Source organism: Gadus morhua, chromosome 2 (genome assembly GCF_902167405.1).
Source record: "Gadus morhua chromosome 2, gadMor3.0, whole genome shotgun sequence".
NCBI lineage: Eukaryota > Metazoa > Chordata > Actinopteri > Gadiformes > Gadidae > Gadus > Gadus morhua.
In genome coordinates this window covers 12,720,279-12,738,073 of record NC_044049.1, presented here as the reverse complement: position 1 = coordinate 12,738,073, position 17,795 = coordinate 12,720,279, and the positions used below count along the sequence as shown (strand labels likewise).

The 17,795-nt window shown below is 42.4% G+C and overlaps 3 protein-coding genes across 6 annotated transcripts; 1 reads left to right on the top strand and 2 right to left on the bottom strand.

Annotated features, from left to right (window-relative positions):
* Positions 1-10: 10 nt before the first annotated feature.
* Positions 11-3,812, bottom strand: odad4 (outer dynein arm docking complex subunit 4). Of its 2 annotated transcripts, XM_030350331.1 has the most exons (11): positions 3,580-3,812; positions 3,033-3,164; positions 2,749-2,902; positions 2,542-2,588; positions 2,179-2,335; positions 1,543-1,770; positions 1,042-1,249; positions 840-926; positions 531-727; positions 271-371; positions 11-184 (listed from the first exon to the last, which is right to left on the bottom strand). In XM_030350331.1, exons 1-11 carry the CDS (start codon positions 3,700-3,702, stop codon positions 149-151), a joined length of 1,470 nt encoding a protein of 489 aa, XP_030206191.1. In that variant the 5' UTR covers positions 3,703-3,812; the 3' UTR covers positions 11-148. The 2 variants fall into 2 exon arrangements, with proteins under 2 accessions (XP_030206191.1, XP_030206192.1); XM_030350332.1 differs by lacking the exon at positions 840-926.
* Positions 3,813-4,163: 351 nt separating this feature from the next.
* dnajc7 (DnaJ (Hsp40) homolog, subfamily C, member 7) lies at positions 4,164-14,057 on the bottom strand. Of its 2 annotated transcripts, XR_003975753.1 has the most exons (15): positions 13,934-14,057; positions 12,861-12,949; positions 12,636-12,760; positions 12,420-12,533; positions 11,556-11,630; positions 11,347-11,465; positions 9,546-9,699; positions 9,282-9,446; positions 8,897-8,988; positions 8,699-8,772; positions 8,091-8,237; positions 7,646-7,798; positions 5,625-5,696; positions 4,650-5,511; positions 4,164-4,419 (listed from the first exon to the last, which is right to left on the bottom strand). XR_003975753.1 is itself a non-coding variant. In XM_030350326.1 (14 exons), exons 1-14 carry the CDS (start codon positions 14,005-14,007, stop codon positions 5,474-5,476), a joined length of 1,491 nt encoding a protein of 496 aa, XP_030206186.1. In that variant the 5' UTR covers positions 14,008-14,057; the 3' UTR covers positions 4,164-5,473. The 2 variants fall into 2 exon arrangements, 1 of the variants encoding a protein (XP_030206186.1); XM_030350326.1 differs by having other exon boundaries at positions 4,164-5,511.
* On the top strand, positions 14,046-17,502 carry nkiras2 (NFKB inhibitor interacting Ras-like 2). 2 transcript variants are annotated; one of them, XM_030350334.1, is made up of 4 exons: positions 14,046-14,138; positions 14,626-14,750; positions 15,221-15,462; positions 17,190-17,502. In XM_030350334.1, the coding sequence occupies exons 2-4, from the start codon at positions 14,657-14,659 to the stop codon at positions 17,430-17,432; spliced, it is 579 nt and encodes a 192-aa protein (XP_030206194.1). In that variant the 5' UTR covers positions 14,046-14,138; positions 14,626-14,656; the 3' UTR covers positions 17,433-17,502. The 2 variants fall into 2 exon arrangements, with proteins under 2 accessions (XP_030206194.1, XP_030206201.1); XM_030350341.1 differs by lacking the exon at positions 14,046-14,138 and adding an exon at positions 14,464-14,533.
* Positions 17,503-17,795: the final 293 nt, after the last annotated feature.

Below are 17,795 nucleotides of genomic sequence, written 5' to 3'. Positions count from 1 at the left end.
TAGACAGAGAGACAAATAGGTTTGTTTTTAATGTGATTATTTAGACAACTCCAAACTCATTAAAAAAAAAATGATGATCAGAAACATGAAGGTAGTCGTTGGTCTCTTTTATTGAATCGTCATGCCTTCTGTCAAGTAACCCCACATGTTATTTCACAGAATTTTGTCTTGCCAAGAAGAGGGCCTGAAAGAGAATACAATTAGGTGAGGACATCTTAATGAAAAAACGGACTCTGAATGAAGATGGACGGATAGATGGAGACTAAAAACCTTCTGAACGGCATCAACGGCAGAGTCGTCTTTAAGCATTTTAGCTCGCTTCAAGGCCTCCTCAAAGTGTGACGTGCTGGACTGGAAGTCCCCAAGGTGCACTGAGAAGAGAAGGACGAAAAGGAGAAGTCAAGAGAAAATAGGCGATAGGTTTAAGAATCTAACCGTACACGGTGGATTAATTCCACAAGGTCACTACAGGTCAAAATATAATATGCGATATTAAATGTACTTGTATTTTGTACTATATAAATAATTACAATCTGCCTGTGCCACCAGAACACTGGCATTGAGCAGCCATTTGTCGTCTCCAATCTCCTCTGCTGTGTCAAGGGATCGACAGCCATACTCCCGCGCTTCTGTGTGACGCTTCAGTTCCAGGTAGCAGCGTCCGATCTCATAGAACAACCAGGTCTTCTCCACGCTGTCACGAACCAATGGAATCTTCTCTTCCCACCTAAAAAGTGAAGGAATGGCCAATAGCAGTTGCATTCATCTGTGCGTTGTTCAATCAACAAACACACACACACACATATGCTTTTGTACAACATCCAGTGTTGCCTGCTTACACATTAATCGCCTCGGTGAACTTCCCGGTATGGGCATAGACTCGACCAATGTTGTCCAGCGCCTGGGACTTTGCATCAGGCAGTTCACTGTGTGATCATCATGGGGTTATGTATATATATACACATACACACACACACACACACACACACACACACACACACACTGACCATTGTAATACAAAGGTCTCCTTGATCTACTCACCTGTGTATTGCCAGCTGTAGGCTTTTCTGGTACTGAGTCAGTGCTTGGTCCATCTTGCCCAGGTCCATCAGGGCGTTCCCGATGCAGGAGTGCAGGTTGGCCAGCACCTCGTTTCTATTGGGCAGATCCTCCTCCGGCCAACCCTGCACTGTCCTCATTACGTGGCGGGCCTCCTTCAGACTCCACTCCAAGTTCCCAGAGGTCAGCGCTAACCAACAAGCAACAACAGCTGAGAAGGAGTTTTGAACCCCGGTGTTCAGGCCCAAACGGTTCCCCCCTCACACCAACATGGCCACCTCATCATCCCCTGGGCTCTAATTGGTTAGTTCCATTAATCAGCCCTCCACTGTGACCCGACACTCACACACACACACACACTCACAAACTATGTAAAGCGCTTTGAGGGCCTTGAATAGTTCTATGCAAGTGCAATGAATGATTATAATTATAAATATGATTATCTTAGTCCCCAGTACTTATCATCCCCCTCATCCATGTCACCTCCGTCAATCTCCTCCAGGCTCTTCAGCACATATTGGGTGGGGTCGGAGGGTGAGCTGTGAAGACGGCCCTTGCTCCATTTCTCCTGCATGAGTTTGCGGTCTCGCTCCCGCGCGTAGATCAACTTCTGCTGCCGCCAGAAGTCAATGCGGCGGTCAAGGTAGCCAACACTATGGAGGATAAGATCCTGCAGGCACTCTCCGCCACGCATCCTCACCTTTGCCAAGTCTGGAGAGCAGAAGGAGATGTTGACGCCCTAGACACACACTGTTACAGTGTTGCCTATTAAGGAGCAGATGGCTAGTTTTGGGCATTTTGCTCAAGGATGCCTACAGGTTGTGTGCAGATTTTAAATCATATCTCTTGTGGGCAGAGTCCCGCACCTGAACCACATTATTCTGGCCCTCTCCCACAGTTTTTAAGCAATTATTAACAATTGAAACTGGAGAAAAACAACAATGATAAATTCAAGGGATATATAACATAATTAAGGCCGGCATGTTTATGATATCTTTTTGTCAGAACTTTTCAGTATTGTAAACCATATCGTATACAACGATGTCCTTTAAAATACAAACATTATGTTGGGGTTGTCAAATGCAATCCAAACAAAACTGCTGACAAAAATCACAACACCTTCGTCTTTCAATAGTTTTTCCAGATACTCCTTGTCGCTGTAGAGCTCTCCAAGCAGCTGTTTGCTGCTTCTTTCCACCTTAGCACTCTTTTGGCTCTGCTGCTTCACATGTCTCCTCTGAGGCTGGGTTGCCGTCACCGGCTGCCCTTTCTTAACCTGCCAAGGTTTTTTTTTATGAAATTATAGTTCAATACTGTGGGTAGTCAGTGACCACACGGTAAAAGGAACAATTGGCTATTGTATTGCCTTTATCTGGTGTAACTATATCAGGTAATAAACTCATTAATTCTTTCAGCAGTAATGCTGCACATTTCTGTTATCTGTGTTTGCTCCAGTATTCTAATTTAGGATAAAAATCTCACCTCCCCCTTACAGAACGATGAGAGGTCTTCTTTGTTCTCAAGTTTTTCTGGGTAAGACAAGGAATAATAAAATACAAGTACAATAAACATTTTCGAGTAATAAATCAAATCTACTAAGTAATAATAAATAAACAAATGTCTCTTCCCACCAAATTATGAGAACCAGTGCTCCTATAAATTAATACTTCGCAGAATTTTGTGACTTACTGCCCACAGAGTTCTCAATCGCCTCTTGTGCTTTCTGGATCCCGAGTCTAAACTCTTCAAGCTCTGGACGCAGTTTGCGGCCTCTGTGATAAAACACCAAGGCAAACTCAAGGTCCCCCATGGTGTATAAGGCCTCAGCTTTCTGGTACAGCCCCTTAAGGAAAGAAAAGGTCATGCTTTTTCTCTATCAGATCTATCTCTATCTCTATTTAATTAAGAGTTGTGCTGTCAAGCGATATAATAGGGTGCACTTTGTGGTGATGTCAACGTTTATTTAATCTCACCTTGAAGAACTCTTTGTCCTCTTTGAGGGAGGTCTCTGCATCTGAGAGTGCGTTGTCAGTATCCCCCATCTTTAAGTAACATCTAGACCTGGCAACAAAGCAGTTCTTGTCCTCTGGTTTGAGAATCAATGCCTCAACAAAGAACAGGAGAATGCAGGTTAGGAACAGGACTACACAGGTTAGCCACAGATAAGGAACAGTTAAGAAACAGGAGGACACAGGCTATGTACAGGTTAGGAACAGTTGGACACATGTAAGGAACAGGTAAGGAAGAGGTTGATGCAGGTAAGGAACATGTGAACACAGGTTAGGTGCAGGTAAGGAACGGGTAAACGCAGGAAGTGGACGCATATTAGGAAAAGGTGTACGCAGTTTAGGAACAGGTGTATGCAGGCCTTAGAATATGGTTGTTATTATTACCATGTTATTCTTTTTACTTGTTTTCTTAGAAAGAAATCGAGGCAGCACCAAACTATTTAAAAAATGAATTAAATTGGAAACAGTTCAAGGACCGAAGCTGCAGGATTCAGCAATGTCTTCAGCTTACCGTTGAATAGCTTGCTTTTGCCTTCATGTACTCGCCTTTGAGGAACAACTGGTCCCCCTCAGCCATATAGGTCTGGAATGTGCTCCGGGGTCCTTGGTCAACTTCTAAGTCTGACATTTGCATGCAGAATTTCTGTTACATATAATAATAATAGACTAGTTTGGCGTAGATAGCCTTACCTCACTTAAAAGTTTCGGTCAATGGTCTGGTGTCCTAGCAACCGCACTAACACGAACGGTGATCGACCAACGCCCTCGTGTGGTCATCTATATGCAAGTATGATTTAAATAACCGATAAGCGCCTGAATGCCAACCATGGGGTAAGTTACATCACATTATAACGTAGGCTGCCACTCTAAACACTTGCCTATGTATGTGTACTTCTCTTTGAAATATCTATTTGATTATATTTCGGTAGCTTATGAATTGATGTGCATAGCTTGGTATCAATCATTCCCATTGCTCATAACCTACTACTAATTTAATAAATTAAATATTACATATAGCTAATACAAACTATAGGGTTATCATATACTGAAACAATCAAGCAGGCTGTAGTTATAAATCAAGACCAAAGACCAGAGTTGAGGAGTTACTTCAGAGTTCCACTTTATTTCCATGTTTGATAATGTCTCAGTCAGTTGATTTCTTTGCTACCAAAGCAAAAAGGAGGATACTGTCCTACTACATTAGGAACGCCAAGTGAATGAAACACTCAAAACTCAACATTAGTAAGCAACTGTAGAGTTTAAATTATAGGGTGCCATAATTATGTAACTTCGGACAATTAGCAAAACCTTCTTCCGTGTACTTCAAATGTAAATACAGATGGATGGTCATCTGTAAAAGAGAAACAAAAAAAATCAGGAGTCTGCGTCACATTTGAGGAATATAGTCAGCACATGAACCACAATAGTGTAAAACAAGCAAAGCCTAATTGTATCTCCTGAGTTTATTCCGGTCATGCTTGCTTATCACAGGTGTCCAACCCAACTTTTACACTCAAGAGTCGACAGATTTTTCTTTTACAATAAATATACATATTATCAAAATAAAAAAGGGCTACTAACCATCATAAATAAACACTTTACATTCCAGTAAAATGTACAGAGCATCAAAAGGTGATTGGCAATGAGGAACATAAAAAACGCTATGGAAGGAAAACGCAAGGGTAATGGCGAGTACAAGCATAGCTAATCTCTCTGCTGCCCTCTTCTCCACCGTGCTAAGGCCGCACGTGTGTTACCGTGCAAGTCGGGGGTCTTCCAGCTACCAGGACAGAAACGCTGGCAGATTTAAGCCAAATTAAAATTTAGCTATTTCTGGCAGACACAGAAAAATAACAAACACGTTGCTCCAGCTACAATACATGGAGCTCAGGGCGGGGTTATACAGTGACGGGGGGCTAGCTTCATGCAGAGAACACATGCGCTGCAGTGATGCTGAGGGAAGCTTGGCAATAGTGTGCCCGAAGCACTGGTGTCTCTGGGTCCCCAGGACATCACACATCCCCACTCTCCCCAATGCAGTCACTGCAGTGTCTGCCATCAAATGAAAACCCCAAAGTCAATTCATTTTAGCATCATTTTCTTCCTTTTTTTCCCCAACAGGAACAATGCTGTTCCTGAGTCTCACTTCAGTTGCCTTCAAGAGAACAAAAAAACAAAAGTCGTAGTAAGGGTTGTCAACTTAGTTTGAGGCCTCTTGCCAGGTGATTATTACTATTTTGATGCATGTTGTAATTTCAGGGAAGGTAGCATTCACCCAGGCGTTAAGAAAGAGAGAGACTAGGTTCTCAATTTAAAATGGCGAAATGTGTAACTTAAGAGTAGGCTTTGTGTGTAGAAGTGTCCTGACGTAGCGAATTAATAAATACAGAAATCCTCTGGGATTATTAACCAAACTGAAAGAAGAAATTTCCTGGTCCGGATGCTGAAATTAAAAGATAAAAAAAGAGGTAAGTGAAATAAATAAGCAGTATTTATACAATTCTTGGGAAAGTTTCAAATATATGAAAAGTAGAAGAACAGCCTTTGGGTACATACACGGATTCCCTTCAAAACTGAAGCCCCCAGGGCCTCCAAAGAATGCCTTGAATATATTGTTTGCATCGAAGTCTGTCAAAGATAAAATAAAACAACAACACAGCTTTTACATAGCCATCACAAACAATCGCATTACAGAATTAGGAAGACCAAATATTCAACAGCACATTAATACAAATGTTTATACAGCTAATAAATACCCAATATAAATCATAATCTTGGTAGACAAAATTGAATGAATTTGGATTGAACGGTGAGTCCGGCGATTGTTCTCCTGACTGCCCCCAATGATGGATTGATTGATTGCACTTTAATAATCCCCAAGGGGGAAATCCTTTTTCCACCAAGCCACTCACAACATACATCAACAGGACAGTCAATACATCAAGACAGGGCACAGTACCACAAACACTAAGGGCCCTATTTTAACGGTCTGAAACGCAAGTGGGAAGCGCAAAGCACAAGTAGCTTTGTGGCCGGTTCTACGGCGCTATCGCTATTTTACAGGCAGATAAATGACACTTGCGTCGCAGCGGCGCAAGTGTCAAAAGGGTTGGTCTGAAGCAGCCTAGTTACCCGTAGGTGTGGTTTGGGCGTAACTTCCAACAAACCAATGAGAGTGCCAGCTCCCATCCCCTTTAAGAGCCATGAGCGCATTTGAATCGGACGAGTTGATATTTTGACAGCGCGTCTGCAGTCTCCGATGAGACAGATGCACATGAATTTCAAACTGCAAATGGCTCAGTTTATTGCCAAATAATATGGCCTAATTCACACATGGAATAAGGGGTTTTCTTCCACAACTTCAGAAATACTGAGTCCTCAAATAAATTTTGGCAAAGAAAACGTATATGATATAACATATGATATGCGGTAACTGTGGTTCTATTTAATGATATACGCAATACAAAAAACATTGTTTCTTATCAGTATTGTATGCTATCCTAATATGCATGTGTCCCCGCGGTAATAGACATTGCCATTGATTGTATTATGCGTTACGTGTTTAGTTTGAGTGTGTTTAAACAGAGCACACACGCGCGCCCGCATTCATTCATTCTTTTTAACACTCACTCGCGGTAAAACAATGTTTTTCACGATCAAATACTCATCAATCCTAAAAGTTATGGGCATGTAGGCCTACACGATGTCTCTGTCAAGAAAATATGTGTTTGCTGTATGTTTGCAGATGCATTGATTTAAAAGTACAACTTATTACCGCTGCATCAGCTGTTCTTTCCCAAATAATTTACCAAGAATGTGCGGCTAGGTAGATGGGAGAAGCAAAGTGTATGCGCGAGGTGCACAAGCAATCCGTATGCATCGCATGCGCATGTATGCATGCGCCCTTAAAATAGCATCTGAACAACGCGCCACTGACTTTAAACCAGGTATTTCCTGGTCAGTAGCGCAATGGTATTCAGAAACGGCAAAATACCGTTTGCGCCAGAACACGCCTCCTCCTTCCGCCGAACCGCCCCTTGGGGCGCATGATCAATCCCTAATTTACCGGCGTGTGGCGGTGGTGGGAAAAGAACGCTCTGCGCCAGTTGTAAACTAGCAACGACACATGCGCCAGTGACTAAGTCACTTGCGCCGGATGCAAGATAGGGCCCGACAGCAACAAATAAATAGGTATTGTGGCAACCCGGATCCGGCTCAGCGCCCCTGGAAGCCAGATGGCGCTATTGAGGACATTGGAGCCGGTGCCAATTAACTACATGCAGAGCACCCGAGGAACAGGTGGAGAAGCAGGGCTTTAATAGCCTGCTTCTCCACTCATTCAGGGCCATCCCAGGTGTAGTTCGTGCACGGAGAGCCCAGTCAGGAAACTCAGTCTAGTTTACTATCTAAATGGACACCAAGGTATTTAAATGAGGGAACTACCTCTACTGGGTGACCTCTAATAAGAATAGGGGCCGGTCTCACTCCCTGTTCACACCCTCCTCCTCCGCCAGGTCCTGACCAGTCTGCCCTCCCTATTCAAGCCCTCTGCCTCCAGGTCCGGCCCAGAGCCTCACCTCCCATGTTCACACCCTCCTCCTCCAGGTCCTGACCGCTGTCATAGCGGGCCTTCTTCTTGGGGTCGGACAGCACCGTGAAGGCCTCTCCCACCTCCTTAAACTTCTTCTCCTCTTCCTTCTGCATCTCTATACTGGCACCACTGTGACGGTCTGGACATGGAAGAAACATGTTGATTAAATAAGAATGGCCGTTGTCGTGATCGATGATTTCTGGATGGGCCAATTTATTTATGACATTTTTTCTTATTATGACAATTTTTATATAAGTCAGAAATTATATACAACTCACTTATAAAACCTCTGATAAATGTTTTCCCCTTTCTTTTTAAATACCAAATCATTCTATACATAAACTACTTTGTAATATACACCCTTATTTTGTCGAGAACTTGGAATAGTGAGCAATAGATTGAGGTGAATGGTTCTGCGTGCCGTCCTTCACCTGGGTGGTGCATGAGCGCTCGCTTGCGGTAGGCCTTCTTGATCTCTTCCTCTGAGGCATGCTTGTCCACCCCCAGCACCCTGTAGTAATCTTTTCGCTTGCTTTTCTTCAGCTCCAGCTGGGCGTTCTTCAGAAATTGCTTGTGTTCTACCGATTAAACAGGAACATAGAGCAGTACGTTTAGCCATGGGACGTTATATATTTCAAATTTTTAGAGGCTTAGGAGTTTTACCCTTGAACTTGTAACAAGGGGTATCCCTTGTTACAAATTCACAATAAATCTGGAAATCCATATGCAACAGCTGAAGAACAAAGCTGCTGAAGAAGACAGTTTTTTCAAGTCACTCACAGTGAAGATATTCACAATATCGGCAACGCTCACGGCAATACACTACGATCAACTTATTGAGGGTTTTGTATCACGATCCAAATCGTATACGAACGTATCCCTACGTACGATAACTAGCTAAATGTTCTCCCTCTATCGCAGGTAGGGGTAGGGCATCTTGCTCAATGATGCCTACAGGTAGACTACAGTCATCTGTTGTCAGACTTTTGCGATCAATGATGCCACGACCCGGCGCAAGTGATAGCATGTGGCAGCTCACCTTTAGTCTTCTCGGTCTGGTAAACCTTCTCGTAGTCCCGCACTGCCTCTTCATACTGCTCTGTGTCCATGTAGCTGTGGCAGCCCAAGTAAAACACGAAAGGCATTTCTTCAGTTGCACACCATGGACAACGCACTTGAAATTATGATCGCAATGCCAATACTAGTAAGAGTAATCAATATTTGACTGATAGTGTACCATTGAGCTCTCCGTAAATAGGCCTTGATGTAGCTCTCGTCCAGCTTAATTGCCTTTGTGCAGTCGTCAATAGCTTGTTCTAGTTTTTTCAACTTTCAAAGGAATAAGCAAAGGCGTTACCAGGCATGAAGAGGACAGATGCTCCATGAGTCTATTCTTGTTTTGCAGAGATGTTACTTCCGCTTTGATAAATTATAACTTAATAATAATAATAATACTAATACGACAAAACAATGCCCTTGTTTATGTCACCTGATGTCACCATATAAATGTATAAACAAGACAGAAAATGAGCAAGGGTTTGCGTCTGGACAAAAAAAAGATATGTGTGACAGGCAAATGACTCATATATATGCATACATCTTCTCCGGCCCCTAGTGCTCACCTTTGACCCAACAGTTCCTCGGTTACAGAACAGCTTGGCGTTGGTCTTGATGTTGTTGGGGTCTATTGTGAGTGCCGCAGAGTAGAGCTCGTACGCAGCCTCGTAGTCGCCCTCCTTGAACGCCTTGTTCCCTTCTTCCTTCTTGGATTTAAGTGCCTTGGCATTCTGCCGCGACAAGAGGCAGAATACCGTCTCAAATGTGCTACAATAAACAGCAACTTGGGCTTTGATACTCTTGATGGACGCGTGGATTTGGGAACTCACCCTGCATGCGAGGCGAGCCTTCTCGTGGTCGGGGGCCATGTGCAGCGCGTGGACGAAGAACTGGACCGCCTTGTCGATGCAGTCCTCATAGTAAAGGCAAAGGCCGCGGACATACAGTGCGTCCCCATTAGTGGAGTCCATTCGGAGGATATCACTGCAATTAACCAAGAAGAAAGAAACTATAAGGATTACAAGTTAGATAAAAAAACACTAACAAGTGAAGTATGTGGCCAAGTAGGGTTGAGGGGAATAATTGATTGATCGGGATTATTTTCACCTGTAATACTTTTAAAACATCACCATAGTTACAGAATCACATTACATATGATATTGGCGCTCATGATCTGCTAAAACTGAATTCTCCTATCAAATTACATTTGTATTAGAACCAAGATCCTCAGTCATAACAAATACAGTAACCTGAAAACCGCTTGGGCTGTCTGGCAACAATTATTAATTGTACATTTTAAGGTACTTCTTCCATACCCTTTTAGCAGAGATGTATAGTAATGAGCCATGTATAATTAAGGGATGCTAAAGGGTCAGGCATAAAGATGGTGAGAACATTTCGTGTAGACAGAAAACTTCTCAAAACTATAGTCCCCCTGGAGATAATGTTGAAGGAAATTTGCTTTACATGTTAAGATCTAGTTATGCTTAAGCATGGTTGCTTCTGTGTGAAAACAAATGATGGGGCAAAACAATCCTTATAGGATCACACATTTTTGGTTCATATTTGCTTTACTGACTCCTTTCTCTAATATGAGCAGAATTGCTCAATTTTTTGCCTTCTTTGGATGTAGGTCTATCCTAAAGCATCCATAGGCATTTTGGTTAGTGATTGTTGATAATGCATCTCGGAAATCAAAATGAACTGAGCGATTCCAGAATAATACACATTTGCAAACTGGTCTGACGATGTCAAGCTAGGGGCCCTCTTTCCTTATCACTAAACATAGTGTTCATTTTTGTTATTTATATGTACGTCGGCAAATTAATATATGTACTTCTCCCCTCAATAAATAGTCAACTGTCATTTGGATACATGACTTACTAATCATATTGGCCGATATGCCATCCAATCCAAAGCTATATGATGCTACACATCATAGTGTTAATGTAGGATCATCTAGAAAAATCCCTTCATTTGCAGGCTCTTCGTTCTTGCTAGACTTGAGGTACAAGGTTAACCAATAAATAAAATAAAATACCAAAACTTCTATTAAACCAGAAAACTTGTAAAGTTAATGTTATAATTCGCTATTTGAAATGTATTTGTAAGGTCTCCATTATTGAGTGGATTAATAGAGTGAGATTTGTAAAATATCTCTAAAATAGGGCTGAACTGATTGGTTGAACAGGATCATTACGGCATTACTAATCCAAATAAGTGGCATAAGTTATTGACCTGGGACCATACATTGCAAAAGGCAATGGTATCGGTAACACTCCTAAAAGCAATCACTGTCTGCGCAGCCAAGTATGTTATCAGGCAATCAGGATAAGATATTCATCAAGAAATTCTGCCTAACAACTCAATCTTTTGGATTGGATCCTTTTGATTATATTGGGATTGCATAGTTTGCAGAGCAACATTACGTGGAACAACCCCGCCCACAAATTACCCTCCCCACATTAATATTTGTACTTCAAATCCACACAATCCGTGTTGCTGATCTATTTTGGATTCAAGAAACCTAGTTCCGCTGAAAGGTGAAGTGTTTGTAACTCTGTTAATAGATTAAACCTTAAACCTGAATATTGCCACTAGTGAACCTAGTCTCCTGGCTCTCCTGCTCACCTGGCTACGCCTTGGGCCTCAGGGTAGCGCCCAAGCAGGGCTAAGCACTCCGCCTTCAGCACCTTGAACCTGTGACAGGCTGGGGCCGACTCCAAGGCTCGGTCCATACAGAAAACAACCTAAAGAGAACCAAAGTTTGCAATCTATTGATGCTTGACATGATTAGAATAGTGTTTTTTTCAACAAAACTACTAAATAAAAGAACGTACCATTCTAAAGTCTCGCTTCTCAAATCCTATTTCCGCCATCTTCTCATATTCAAGGATGGATTCTGCATTCTTAAGCTGGAGACAGAAATGTATAGGTCAGAGATAAATAATCTACTATAAAAATGTGTTATGATTGTATTTGTGAGAGAGAGAGAGAGAGAGAGAGAGAGAGAGAGAGAGAGAGAGAGAGAGAGAGAGAGAGAGAGAGAGAGAGAGAGAGAGAGAGAGAGAGAGAGAGAGAGAGAGAGAGAGAGAGAGAGAAGTTGTATTAATCCCTTGGGAAGGTTTCCTCAGGAAATTGCACTTCCAGCAACAGCCAACACCACGTTACAAATAGAATAACAGTAAAGAAAAGAAAATACAAACATAGAAATGTGCAAAATACTAAATGATAAAAATATAAAAAATATATATACAGGGAAACAATATACAAGAATAGTACACAAGCCGATATTCACATGCGGGAGTGTCTAAACAGCGCAGAAAAACTGTATCAAACAGCCAAGTTGTGTTTGATATGTAGTGTTATGTTATGTAGTGGGTGGTGGGTCAGGCCTGGTGCTCCTCCCCGACCTCCGACCTCCTTTGCCGCCACCTACCTCCGTGTGAGGTGTTGTACAGTTTAATGGCTCGGGGGACAAAGGAGTTATTATATTATATTGTAGTATTATGTAGATCCAATGGATTATCCACATTGCAAGCCAACATGTACGTACATGTAGGTAGCCCTACGGGCCTACATAATCTCCTGCTACACCACTCTGTATTATACACTCTTGTTTACAGAGGCTAGTCAAAAACTGGAGCTGTATAATAAGGAAAAGGATGTCAGACCATGCTCTCTCTCCCATTACACTGACCGACCTCCTGACGGCACTGGTTGTTGTCAAGTTCCAGCTCCAGGACCCTCTGGAAGCAGCGCTTCGCTGCCATCGCGTTGCCGAGAGACAGATGGCATTTCCCCTCTCGTAGATGACCCTGTCAGCAATGAAATGATGGCTTACAAACAGAGAGGAGACACTTTCTATGAGGAAAGTTCATATATGGGTTTGACAAAGAGCTGTGTTGTCCACAGCTTACCTTCATGAACGTGTCGTCCAAACGCACAGCCTGTTGGGAGTCCTCCAGAGCCTCTCGGTACCGACACAGCATCATCAGTGTTGCCGCCCTGTTCCCGTAGTAACTTGCATTCTTGGGGCACACATCTGAAAAATATCAAAAACGTAAGGATACCTACTTACTATCCTAGTGGTTTCAGTTCATATAAAACATGTGGCTACGAAGAAGACATAATCAAACTATTACCTATGGCCTTGGTATAGTAGTTGAAGGCTTCAGAGTAATTCTTCTTGATGTAAAAGGCATTGCCTTGATCTTTGAAACTCTCTCCTTCCCTAAAGACGGGAAAACTGTCAGTAATGCGACCACATACAATTATGTGGCACTAAATAGATAGAAAGGAGTCTGTCATTATGAATCACCACTGACACACTCGCAGTACTAATACAAATTGTAGTATTATTGTTCTGCTGACCTGATTCCTTCAGAAAGATACACACATATGACACTGTATTGTTGGTAAGTCGAAAATCTCATAACGCATTGCAAAACTAGGCTGGATATTTATTTAGGAATACAATTGGGAACACATTCTCTTCATCTTCGTAAACATTGCATGGTTTATTATTATTTATCGTGTGGCTTTTGTCATTAATTTTTCAATTTATATTATTTAATATCAGTAAAAAAAAAATGTGAACGAGGCAGTTCATTGTTACCATAAGTTTCACTTGCATTCAGTCTCAGAGTGACCCGTTAGCCACTGGAGTAGCTGTGGGCCGGAGGGTTTTCTACCTTTTAATTCATCATGTGGGTCACAAGTATGACTCGAGCCCTAGGGTCTCGCCTAATATAGCAACAGCTAAAACCATTCGCCTATTCCGTTTGCACATGTGGACATTGGATGACAGCGATTACATAAACGGTACTGAGAGCCAGGAATATATGACACCGCAGTTCGGTATCCGTCTCTTCTTTTTTTGGAAGCGTTTCGTGCCATTCAACATCACGTCCAAACAACACGAGTAACTTCACACTAAATATCCAGAATATACGTACATACACACTCCATCAAATAACTTAAAATACACACAAAGCCAGTCACTTGCTACGGTCCTCAGAGAGTAATGTGTCTTAAGTATTGGGAGGCAGCAAAGCAAAGCAAAGTGGAGAGTATTAGGTAACCGAGAGAGAACTACTGCTAACAGCTAACTGGTTAGCTGTAATAGTCCGACATGAAACTAATCTTTTTGAGGGTCTGCACCGAGAGAGTTATGATCTGGTCTGCTGTCCAAAAAACAACCACAATTCACTGGTACCTTTCCAATTCTTCGTCACTGAGCATGTCCATGTCAAGGTCCGAGTTCACATCATCACAGTCCACAGTCGCCATTTTGCCGATGCTGGATAGGGGCGGGACGTGGGGGCGGAGAAAGGGCTATGTTGTTGGAGACCACTCCCCTTTAGCAGACTGCAGACATCAGACGTCATCTGTAAACAGGAAGCATTGAATCGGGTGAGAAAGTAAGTACGCTTTGTTTGAGCTAAATTGTGTTATTTCCTTGTTTCCAAAGCTCTAAAGATGGTTTATTCTTTAGACTTACCGTTTAGGCTGAAATGTGACATTGACAATATAATTAATGATTATGTTGGCAAACCTTTACTAGGTTACTTCTTTAAAAGCAAAAGCTAAGCTAGAGCTAATTTTTGTTGCACAGCTTTTCCCGATTTTGTGTTTACGTAAGAGTCTTACAGTTTTGGCCAGATAAGCATTTGTACTCTGCAGCAGTATTTGTAAAATATGTCATATGAAAAAGTTGTTGTGCTATGCTGCGGCTTGTTTGTAAAGGGAAGTGTAAAGAGTCCGGAGACCAATCGGAGCGCAGAAGTGGCTCTCTTGTCTTAAAACATCCCTTAAGGTCTTAATTTGTTTGTTGTTATTATAATACTTGTTTATAATACTTATTCCGCGTCGAGTCTTGCACTGTTCTCATGGAACACCTATTCACAGGTTTCTTATGTTCTGGCTGAAATAACCAATCATGGGGAAAAGTTGCAAAGTAGTGGTATGCGGCTTGACTGCTGTTGGAAAAACGGCTGTGTTGGAGCAGCTACTGTATGCCAATCACGTGGCAGGTAGGCTCTCTTCCATATAATGTCTTGTATCGATTTATTTAGATCAAATTATTATTGGCCCATTATGCTGTTTCTGCTTGAGACTGGCGAGACCATGGCATTAACAATTTTGTCGCAATTGGATAATAACCTTTATCATTTAAGAATGTGCCGATTATTTTATAGGCTATACATTTAAAAGTGAAACCATAGAACCGTGACAATTTACTTTGCCAAATGCATTATGTTGAATAAAAAATGCTAAGTGACAATGGAACATTGCCACCAAAGTAATTGCTGCTTATTCAATTGTGTGTATCTACTTACTTATTTTCCTTGTATATTCTAGTGTAAATGTTTGTATGATTCAATGGCAGTGTGGATGAAGTGGTTTAAAACGTTATGAAATCGTTTAAACCACTTCATCCACACTGCCATTGAATCATTGCTGGAAAGGAATATCGGTTGAAATACTGAAACTTTTCTGTTAGGTTCTGAGCCCATGGAGACCTTGGAGGACATTTACATTGGCTCTATAGAGACAGACCGTGGCACACGAGAACAAGTGCGCTTCTATGACACCCGGGGCCTCCGTGATGGGATGGAGTTCCCGCGGCACTACTACTCCTTCGCCGACGGCTTCGTGCTGGTGTACAGCATCGACAGCAAAGAGTCCTTTAAACGCATGGAGGCCCTCAAGAAAGATATCGACAGGCAGAGGGACAAGAAAGAGGTGGGTCCATGTCTATTCACTGTAGTTGGTAGAGCAGGGGTCAGCAACCTTTTCAACATGCAGTGCCAGTTTGACATTTTCTCGTTAATGACTGTGCCTTAAGCAACAATATATTTGAAATTAAGATGAATTATGACACAGCGACCAAAAACATTTCCAGAAGACCTGGTATTGTATTTTTTCCATGTAGTCCACAATCATGCATCAACATTTTAATTGTTTTTTTGGTTGTTGCAGCGTTCTTTGGAATTTTTTTGCTGAGTCAGGATCGCTTGTACCTCACTTTATTTTGTAAAGGTTTGGACTAGTCTCTATGAAGCAAAAGGAGGGGAATTGTATAGGCCCGCGTGGAGATACGCTTACTGGGGCATCTGTTGGATGCGTTACCTGGAGCGTTCTGGTCCCCTGGGCTATGTGTTGTGACATTAATACTGGACAGGCGTGGACTCGGTTATGTGCTCTGATTGGCTAAGCCTGGTGCTAAACTCCCACCTCCTGGATACCCGTATGTGTACTCTGTGCTGATCCCTTGCGGCTATGTATTGGCATTGCAACTTGGTTTGTGGAATGGCGTTGACCTCTTGTGGCTATGTGTTGGCAAAACTTAGTTTGTGGCTTGGTGCTGACCTCTTGTGGCTATGTGCGAGAATTACACTTTATTTTGTGGCCTTGAGCGTCTGGGTCTCTCGAACATCTTGACCGCTCGTATCTCTAGAATTGAACCATGATGAATGGCTTCCTGTATGAGCTGGACACCTCCCTAGGCACAGGATCCCTCCCTAACATGAGAAAGAAGCCTCTTTAATTGGTAAGGGGCGGGCATATGTGGCCTAATACACAGTATGAATGTGTGTATTATGTCGCATTGTTATATTTGCAACATGGGCTTACAAATTATAATTACATATGTCCCATCTTAAAACACCATTTTCAGAAACTCATTCAAAAACATATTTGCATTTTGAGAAATGTAAAAAACGAGAATATATGAGAATGTTGGAACCATCCACATCAATATCTTTAAGCCATGTACAGCTTTGCAAAACCATGTGAAGGCGATGCATATAGGCCACTTGCAACAATATTTTAAATATTTTCACAACATAAGTTTAAAAACTATTAATTGACCCCATTTCAGAGCTCTGTTTTCTGTAACTAATTTAAACATATTTGCACTGGGAGGAAATGGCCAAAACAGAATAAAGTGCAAACAAAAAAAAATCGGTAGAAATGATTATGCATTGAGCAGTGACATTTTTTAATAATAAAAAATAAAATAAAAGATTTCATTTTTTGTAAAAGTGTGCCAATGATTATGCTGCCCCGTGCCAATGGTGGCACACGTGCCTAGGGTTGCGGACCCTGTGGTAGAGTAACATAAGAACAAGGTGGCAGTACCTCTGGAGATAGACAAAGGTCAATCGGTGACTTATTACTAGAGGGTTTCTGGTTTGATCCTGGGTTCCTTCTAGCTGAGTTTCCATGAGCAGGACCCCAACTGCTGTCAAACAGCAGGTTGTAGCCGTGAAGGGTTGACACCACCACTGTTGTGGAAGTGTGTTAGAATGCATTTGAGAATAGAACAGCCATATAGAGCGAGATAAAGGCTTGTTAGAAATATTAAATTATTGTTATTATACTCCTGTAATTGAGATAAAGCTACCATTGCTATCCACACGCTGTGCTTTGGAATCAGAGATGAAAGAAGATGTAACGTCGTTTCACAGGTGACCATCGTTGTCCTCGGCAACAAGCTGGACCGGGACGGTGAGAGGAAGGTGGAGCACAACACGGCCCAGAACTGGGCCAAGGCCGAGAGGGTGCGCCTGTGGGAGGTTTCAGTGGTGGACCGCCATTCGCTGATCGAGCCCTTCGTCTACCTGGCCAGCAAGATGACGCAGCCCCAGAGCAAGTCCACTTTCCCCCTGAGTCGCAACAAGAACAAGAGCAGCGGCTCCGTGGACAGCTGAGGGGCCAGGGGTGGGTGGTTCCTGAGGAGGGAGTACAGACCACTGGATTCATCTGGGGGGGGGGGGGGGGGGGGGGGGGGGGTTGGTTAATAGAATGCAGAAGTTACACGTGTATCTAACTACTACTGTAGCTTGGTAACTTCTGATTTTAACTTCTGTGAGTTAAGGGAATACAGAAGTCTCATGCAGAAGTTAACTGACTACTTCTGTAGTTAGTGACACGCTGAAGGTCAAAGGATGTTGGAAAAAAAGTGCTTCACTGATAGGTCTCTTGGCATCATGATTGTATAGCATTCATGTGTAGTCTCTGCAATAAGTACTTTAATAGAGCCAGGTTGTTTATTATTTTGCTCAATACTGTAC

What these genes read in the sequence shown, in the direction of transcription:
- odad4 (XM_030350331.1), bottom strand. Translation starts at nt 3,702, where the DNA reads ATGCAAATGTCAGACTTAGAAGTTGACCAAGGACCCCGGAGCACATTC. An exon ending in GATTGAGAACTCTGTGGGCA is followed by an intron (nt 2,589 to 2,748) that starts GTAAGTCACAAA and finishes TGTCTTACCCAG; the next exon opens with AAAAACTTGAGAACAAAGAA. An exon ending in TTCACCGAGGCGATTAATGT is followed by an intron (nt 728 to 839) that starts GTAAGCAGGCAA and finishes TTCACTTTTTAG; the next exon opens with GTGGGAAGAGAAGATTCCAT.
- dnajc7 (XM_030350326.1), bottom strand. Translation starts at nt 14,007, where the DNA reads ATGGCGACTGTGGACTGTGATGATGTGAACTCGGACCTTGACATGGAC. An exon ending in AGAAGCGAGACTTTAGAATG is followed by an intron (nt 11,466 to 11,555) that starts GTACGTTCTTTT and finishes GGTTCTCTTTAG; the next exon opens with GTTGTTTTCTGTATGGACCG. An exon ending in TATTTACGGAGAGCTCAATG is followed by an intron (nt 8,773 to 8,896) that starts GTACACTATCAG and finishes GGGCTGCCACAG; the next exon opens with CTACATGGACACAGAGCAGT.
- nkiras2 (XM_030350334.1), top strand. Translation starts at nt 14,657, where the DNA reads ATGGGGAAAAGTTGCAAAGTAGTGGTATGCGGCTTGACTGCTGTTGGA. An exon ending in GTATGCCAATCACGTGGCAG is followed by an intron (nt 14,751 to 15,220) that starts GTAGGCTCTCTT and finishes CTTTTCTGTTAG; the next exon opens with GTTCTGAGCCCATGGAGACC. An exon ending in GGCAGAGGGACAAGAAAGAG is followed by an intron (nt 15,463 to 17,189) that starts GTGGGTCCATGT and finishes GTCGTTTCACAG; the next exon opens with GTGACCATCGTTGTCCTCGG.